Genomic DNA, 8,475 nt, shown 5'->3' on the forward strand with positions numbered 1-8,475 from the left:
TGATCAACCTTTCACTGAAACTGAGGTTAAGGCCGCGATTTGGAACTGTGATAGTGGAAAGAGCCCGGGGCCGGACGGCTTTAATTTTCACTTTTTGAAGAATTGTTGGGAAATTTTAAAAGAGGACATTCTCAAGGCAATGATGGAGTTCCACTCACATGGCAAATTGGCCAGAGGGTGTAATACTTCCTTTGTTACTTTGATCCCGAAGAAAGAGGGGGCTGCGGAGCTTAAGGACTTTAGGCCGATTTCCCTTATTAATTGCCTTTACAAGGTGATTGCCAAGATCCTTGCAGCTAGGTTGAAACCTGTGATGTGCTCCATTATCTCAGAGTGCCAAAGTGCCTTCATCGAAGGTAGATACATTCTCGATGGTGTGGTTGCCCTTAATGAGATTATAGAGGTAGTTAAGAGGAAGAAAAAAGACACTCTACTATTCAAAGTTGATTTTGCAAAAGCCTATGATACGGTCGATTGGAATTTCTTGGATATCATGCTCGAGAAGATGAATTTCAGCGTCACTTGGAGAAAGTGGATTAGTGGATGTCTCAGTTCAGCATCAACAAACATCCTGGTCAATGGCAGTCCTTCTGGAGAATTCCAACTTGAAAGAGGCCTTAGACAAGGCGACCCTCTCTCACCGTTCCTCTTTCTTATCGTGGCTGAAGGTTTGAATCTCCTTATTGAAAGATCAATCCGGGCAAGTTTGTTGATACCTCTCGAGCTTGGGCAAAGTGGATTCAGAATTTCGCATTTTCAATATGCGGATGATACGATGTTTGTGGCTCCGGGTACGAAAGAGAATGCGTGGGCCTTTAAATGTATCCTTAGACTCTTTGAGGCGTTGTCGGGTCTATCTGTTAACTTCGAAAAAAGTCGTCTTATTGGTGTCGGGATTGAGGAAGCTCTCTGCATGGAAATGGCTGATATCATTAAATGTAGTGTCGGTGAATTACCTACTAAATACCTTGGCATTAAAATTGGGATGCGTCTTTCTTGGTCTTCGGAGTGGAAATATCTTGTTGATAAAGTCAAGAGTAAGATTGATGGGTGGAAGAAACGCAAGTTTTCCTTTGCAGGAAGACTAACCTTGCTTCGTTCTGTTTTGTCCTCAATTCCGATTTACCAGTTCTCATTCTCAAAAATTCCCAATTGTGTGTTGTCAGATATCCGGACTACGTTTTGCAGGTTTCTCTGGGGGGGAGGACCGGAAGCAAGGAGAATACATTGGGTAAAATGGGAAGACATGTGCGTCGACAAGAATCTGGGAGGTCTTAATATTAAAAATCTTTCTTGGTTTAATTTGGCTCTTATGGCTAAGTGGATTTGGAGGTTTCTTTTGGAAAAGGATCTTCTTTGGACTAAAGTTATTAAGACTTGTCAGGGGGATCTCACTTGGGATGGGGGAGGGTTTCGGGTGACTGGGAATAAGGCAGCTAGACATGGGTGGTGGAAGAAAGTGGTAGAGATGAGTCGTGGAGAGGGCGGGAAGTGGTTTAGAGACAATATGGAGGTGAAAGTTGGGGAGGGGGATGGTTTTCTTTTTTGGCATCATTGTTGGGCAGGAAATATTAGGTTGTCTGAACTATTTCCTCGGTTATTCCATCTTAGCAACAACAAGGGGGGAGCAATTAGTAGTATGGGAACTTGGATTGAGGGGGAGTGGAGATGGGACTTGAAGTGGAATCGTGAACTTCGACAGAGAGAGCTTGATCAAGTTCAACAGCTTACTTCATCCATTTCTAATGTTCGTCTGATTGCAGGATCGAAAGATAGCTGGTGCTGGAAAGCTAGCAAAAATGGAGTTTTCTCGGTTCAATCGGCCTATAATGCTCTTGGCCTGGAGGCTCGACCAATGGATGAACGTAGGGTCGAGACCGAAATGGCATTGATTTGGAAAGCTCCGGCTCCGGCAAAGGCGATTATCACAGCCTGGAAAGTACTTAGAGGAAGGCTTCCTACTTTCGATAATCTCATGAGGAGGCAGGTGAACTTACAGTCAGGGAACCTGTGTGTGCTGTGTAACTCTTGCGAGGAGTCGATTAATCATCTCTTCTTTTCTTGTCACAAAACTGATGCTATTTGGAAGGATATTATCTCATGGCTTGGCAAGCAAACAGCATCCCAGACACAGGTGAAAGCACACTTCAACGCCTTCATTAATTTGGGAAATAAAGATGACGTTAAGCTGCTTCTTAGTGTGTGGATCTGCACGATTTGGTGCTTTTGGAGGAAGAGGAATGAGTGCATTTTCAAACAAGGTGTGTGGAATAAGGAAAGGATTTTTTCTGAAATCAAGTCCACCCTTTGGGGCTGGAAAATGGCGTTCAACCTGGTGACGCCATACTCGGAGTTTAGAAGGTGGTTCTCAGCTGAAGGGTTGATTACTTGACCTCCTGATTTGGTTTTTTGGTTTTCCTTGTTTTTCTGCTTACTCATGCTTCCTTTCTGTTTTTATTGGTACCTCTGGTACCAGCTATATTTTTAATAAAATTTATTAATTTTCTGATCAAAAAAAAATTTGATTATATAATAGAGGTCTCGTCTGTCTACGGATGACTTATTTGATTATATAATAGATATCTTTTATAATTATATAAAATAAAAGAGTTATCACACAAGATCTCCTTCCTCCTCTTTTTCCTTTTAGGGTGCGTTCTCTTTGGTTGTAAATTTATCATGGGAAAAGGAAGGATAAACAAAATTTCACCCTTTAAATTCTTCCTTTCTTTTCCCACATTTTCTACTTGACCATTACTCATTCCTCATTTACACTACAAATGAGGGATAATATTATCCCTCCAAAAATAGTGTGATAATATTATCCCTCCTTTGTAGTGTAAATGAAAAATGAGTAAGGGTCAAGTAGGAAATGTGAGAAAAGAAAAGAAGAATTTAAATGGTGAAATTTTGTTTATCCTTCCTTGTCACATGATAAATTTACAACCAAAGAGAACGCACCCTTAAGAAAAAGTTATCACACAAGTAATGGTTTATACTAGATCCCAGCTCTATGATATGATTAGGTGGAAGACATTTCTAAGATAGTATTACCTTGATGCACAAATAATAATCTATTTTTATTGTTTTAGGAATTGTTTTAGGACGTTCACAAAAATTAATCAGTTTTTATTTTTGGACATTTCTATTAAATAATAGACTCATTTCTTCACTCACAATACGATTAATTATAATTATTAACACTATATTTTAAATGAGATCATTTCTCCATCCACAATATATTCAACTGTTTTTATTAAAACACATGTCGTCCCCTTCTACAACTATTTTTTGTGGGCGAAGGGAATGTGTACAACAGATTAATTAATAATAGATGGATGTGTAAATTTGAAGGGATGGATTATATATTTCCCTTTTTTTATGAACTTGTTAATCAATCTTTTAATAATAGATGGGTGATTAAGCAATTTAATATTTGATGTAAACTTATAATAAGAGCTTATACTATTTTACAGGGATCATGAAATTCTTAATAATTACGGTTAATTTTTAAAAAAATTATAAAGAATGTTAATTAATATCCCTTCGTTCGTCAAAAATACAATACTTGTGTCATTTTTTATGTCTGGCAAAAGTATGGGATTTTTTTTTTCATGACATAAACACACCATCTAGCCTTATACTTTACTCTTACAAATACTCTTATTTACAAAAAATAAACCAGTCATGTCTCACAATTCAACCTCAACCACTCATTACATACATGATGATATATTTTCTCTGTTAATGAAAATACATCCATTAATTCAACCAAAGTGTTATACTTATTGCAAATCGGAATTCGGACGAGGAAGATATGACCGAAACAAAAATATCGTGCGCAGCATTCCAAACTCGGCGACCTACTGGAGTTGGTCGCCGGAATCGGTGATTTTGAAGGTGTAACTCGGCGACCGCCGAGTTGCCCGCCGATATCCCTGTTTCTGTTTTACACTACGAGTTTCAGGTTCGGCGAGCGCCGATTTGAGTGATTTTGAGGGCACAAAACGGCCGCCGAGTTGGTCGTTGTTACGTCCGTATTTCCAAGTTGTTACGTTTTTTAGAGTTGTTTGCGAGTTCGAACACTGTATTTTACCCTGACACTATATATAGGTCTTTATTTGACCTATCTAGGGTTCCCAACTTTAGTTTTCAGTTCTTTAGCTTTCAGTTTTCATTGCTTTCAAGTTTTTAGAGTTTGGATTGGATATCTGCAAGGATTAAAGATTCAAGATTGTTCTTTCAGTTTTATTCAGAGTTTTTATTTAATTCAGTTTTTATTATTGCTTTCTTATTAATTATGTTTATGTTTTCTTTTACTATGTCTGATTAAGTTTTTAATCTGATTTTAGGGTTTGTAAATACTTAATTGAATTCATGTGATTAATTTGTTAATACCTTTTTGCCTTCCAGTTTATGATTCATAATTCATGGTTCTTGAATTCTTGTGAATTATCTAATCAATAGTTTGCATGTGTAGCTATTCGGTTTGAGACCTGACGGAGATAACTGTTTAGTGGATTCAGGAATATATGATATGATTTTAACCTTGAGACCTATCGGAGATAGGTGAATCATATGGAGCTATTGGGAGTTAGTAGATTGTCTTGAGACGTGACGGGGATAGATAATTTATTAATTTACGATCTTTGTTGTTCTGACGAAAGTATTTGATTAATTGAGTGATCTCTCATCAAAGTTGGATTAAATTGGTAAATATGATTAATAGATTGATTATGTGAATTTGGTTAAGGGTTTTACTTCCTTAGGATCAGTCGTTTTATTATTTGATTTTTCTACCTGAGCTTTATTTGTTGTGTTCTAAGTTTAGTTTTTTTATTAAAACCTTTTATTTGTTTACTTTGCCTGAATATTACTATAGTTTACTTAGGATTACTTAAAGTGATTCATTATAATAGTCCATGTGGATATGATTAGGGGTGTAAGTGAGTCGAGCTAGCTCGCGAGCTACTCGGGATCGGCTTGAAAATTACTCGAAATCGACTCGATGTTAGTCGAGTCGAGCTCGAGCTCGAGCTACTTGAGTTGGTACCGAGCCTGAGTTCGAGTTTCGTGATACTCGACTCGTTAGGCTCGCGAGCCTAATCGAGCCCAAGAATTTTTACAAAATATATTATATATTGGCCCAAAATTAAATATATTTAAAATTCACAAAATGACCCAAACCCTAAGCGTATTCTAACAAAATCTGAATTTGAATTACACACTTGAATTTGAAATGAGTTCGAGCTCAACGAGCTTAAACGAGCTCGATCTCGAGCTCCAACTCGAGTAAGACTCCACAATCGAGCTGAACCGAGTCGAGCTCGAGCTCAACGAGTATGGCATCGAGTCGAGCTCAAGCTCAAAAATATCAAGCTCGGCCGAGTCGAGCTCGAGCTCGAGCTTCAAGAAAATGATCGAGCTCGAGTCTGAGCAAGGCAAAACTCGACTCGACTCGGCTCATTTACACCCTTAGATATGATACTCTGCTTTCTGTTTTCGTGTTACAATTACACTGTTTAGTTACAGTTTTATCGCTAGCTAAAATAGTGATCAGGCACCATCATTAGTGCCAAGGTCATGCCAAAGAGGCTGCTTTAGCGCACCATTAAGCGCCGGTTCGGTCTGGCACTATCGTGCCAAAGAGGCTGCTCCAGCGCACCATTAGCGCTGGCTCGGTCTGGCACTATCTTCTAGTGGTGGAGATGCTCCAATGTACTATAGAATAATACTAGTATTTTTTTTTCCTTTCCATTTCCTTTTTATTTGTAATTATGATATTTTAGAAATTTTATTACATAGTGAATTTATTAATGTACACGATATTAGTTAAAATACGTAGTAAATAACCACATTCTCATACCAAAACACAAGTGTATATTCAATAAATTTAAAAGTATCCTGGAACCGAACTAGAAGTCAGTTTTACATGCCTATGAGCACAGTGTGTACAGTGGAAAGGGGAACAAAATGCATTTCACATAACAAAATTATATTTTATTAAAATACATGTGTATAAAATACAGATGCACAAAATTTAAAGACAAACCAACACTAAGTTTATGTAAACTTAAATAAACAGGACAACAGAAGAACACGCTCTTCCATCCAAAAGCTCAACTTAAGATTGCTGGAGGGTGTTGGCTACGTCTATCACGAAGCGGTACTTCACATCTGCTTTAGCCAGACGCTCTAGCGCAGTGTTAACGTAATCTGCTGAAATTAATTCAATATCTGCCTTTATATTGTGCTTGGCCGCGAAATCAATCATTTCCTGCGTCTCTTTCATTCCTCCAATCCCACTCCCAGATATCATCTTTCTCCCTGCAAGTAGAGGAAACACTGGTAGCTCAAGAGGCTTGTCCGGGGCACCAAGCATCACCAGCTTTCCATGAGCTTTCAATAGCCCAATGAGTGGCATCAAAGGGTGATAAGCTGATACTGTATCAATAATACCATCCATTGTTCCCATAGCAGCCTATGAGTGATAAAGTCCACATTAATTAATTTAGTGATTGATGAATTGATAATGGTAATGAAACAGAGCTGAGGATGAAGAATTTTACCTGCATTTCATCTGCATCTTTACTGATCAAGAATGAATCTGCGCCCAAATTTGACAGTGCTTCATCCTTCTTGTTAGGGGAGGTGCTGATGACTGTGACCTTAGAACCAAAAGCCTTGGCAAATTTAACGGCAACGTGGCCTAGTCCGCCCAAACCCACAACTCCGATGTGCATGCCGGGTTTGTCTAATCCAAAGTATCTCATGGGGCTGTAGGTGGTGATGCCTGCACATAGAAGAGGAGCAGCAGAATCCAAGGGCATGTTGTCGGGGATACGCACGATGAAATGCTCTTCAGCAACCATGATATCAGAGTAACCACCATATGTGATGCTTCCATCATGGTAATTGGCACTGTAAGTGGGGATGATCTTGGGGCAGTAATTCTCAAGATCCTCTTTGCAGCTCTCACATGATCCACATGAGCCCACCATGCATCCCACACCAACTTTGTCTCCAACTTTCACCTTCTTCACCTTCTTTCCCACCTCTGTTACCACTCCCACAATCTCATGCCTGCATTAGCATTGCAGATCATCAATTATAGTAAATAATTTTGTTGGTTTGTAAAATGATAAACAAGTAGAAAGCAGAAAGTAACGCACCCTGGAACCAGAGGATACTGAGAGATGCCCCATTCGTTCTTGAGGTAATGAAGATCCGAGTGGCAGATCCCACAATACAACACTTTCAGCTGCACGTCTTCATCACCAGTAGCCCTGCATGCACATATACATTTTAGTATTTCTTTTATAGCTTCAATACACTAAACCAAAAGCTTTGAATGCAAACAAACGATTACAAGAATAAGTTCTTTTATAGCATTATATACAATAATGAGAGTGGAAACCTTCTTGAAAATTTGAATGGGGAGAGATGACCAGATGTGTCAGTGGCAGCCAATCCGTAGGCCTTAACAGGGTGCTCTGTTTCCGGTGATTTCGCCATTTAACAAAATGTATATATTATTTGGTAATTAGAAATATGTAAGCAAGCAATATAGAAAATGGAGAGAATGCAAATGAAAGAGTGATGATTTGGGAGAATGTTAAAGTGTGGTATTTATAGGAAAGTGTTGAAGAAATGATGATGTATATGGTGAGCGCAGCGTTGGGTAAGAGATTAGTCAATAAAGCCAGCTGAATTTTTTATCAGGTTTTTTCTTACGATTAGTAGGGAGCAGGAGAGATTCAGAGAACAGGACCTTCTTCGAAACTCATTCTAGAATCTTCTCTTTTCTAGAGGCGTTGAAGTTTGAATTATTAGCGAATAGTTATATAAAAACTAAAATACCAGTTTGACATATTATAATTTACAATATAATACAATTAACTTAAGTTTGTCGCGCATAATTGAATTGAATGATCATTAGTTTGATTAAAAAACTTGAAAAAGAAGCGGTATTAATTTCATCGTATGAAGAGAGAACCTTCTGGAGAAGCAGAAAGGGTTGAGGAGGGCGGATGAGTGTGTGCGTGTGTAATTGTGTGAGAGGGCGGCGGCGGCCGGTGGAAATAGTGGCGGCGGCAGGCGGTGGCGGCGGGTGGGGGAGAGGAGGGGAGGAAAAGTTAGGGAATTGGGGAAGATGATGATGTGGATGTTTTTTCGGCTGCCAACACATCAATTTTGGCTGCCACCGTGTAATTTCCGGTGCCGGATTAAGAAAAAATCGGTGACAGGAGAAAAACGAGACAAAATAAAAGATTATGTATTTAGGGGCCACATTTTTCAAAATATGAGCAAAAACCAATTCCGTGTAAACGTTATGGATTTACAGGCAATTACCCCTTTATAAAATATATAAATATATTCATTTAGGATATTTTTTATCCTTATATCGAGCATTAGTGTAATTTGCAATGATGCTTGACTTGTAATCAAGAAATGTCGAGCATTGGTGTTTTTTTA

General features: G+C 38.6%; 1 protein-coding gene across 1 annotated transcript; it reads right to left on the minus strand.

Annotated features, from left to right (window-relative positions):
* Window positions 1-5,978: 5,978 nt before the first annotated feature.
* LOC131021877 (8-hydroxygeraniol dehydrogenase-like) lies at window positions 5,979-7,635 on the minus strand. The gene is made up of 4 exons (XM_057951202.1): window positions 7,418-7,635; window positions 7,173-7,286; window positions 6,570-7,083; window positions 5,979-6,481 (listed from the first exon to the last, which is right to left on the minus strand). Exons 1-4 carry the CDS (start codon window positions 7,513-7,515, stop codon window positions 6,125-6,127), a joined length of 1,083 nt encoding a protein of 360 aa, XP_057807185.1. The 5' UTR covers window positions 7,516-7,635; the 3' UTR covers window positions 5,979-6,124.
* Between the last annotated feature and the right edge of the window lie 840 nt (window positions 7,636-8,475).

This window comes from Salvia miltiorrhiza, chromosome 4 (genome assembly GCF_028751815.1).
Source record: "Salvia miltiorrhiza cultivar Shanhuang (shh) chromosome 4, IMPLAD_Smil_shh, whole genome shotgun sequence".
Lineage (NCBI taxonomy): Eukaryota > Viridiplantae > Streptophyta > Magnoliopsida > Lamiales > Lamiaceae > Salvia > Salvia miltiorrhiza.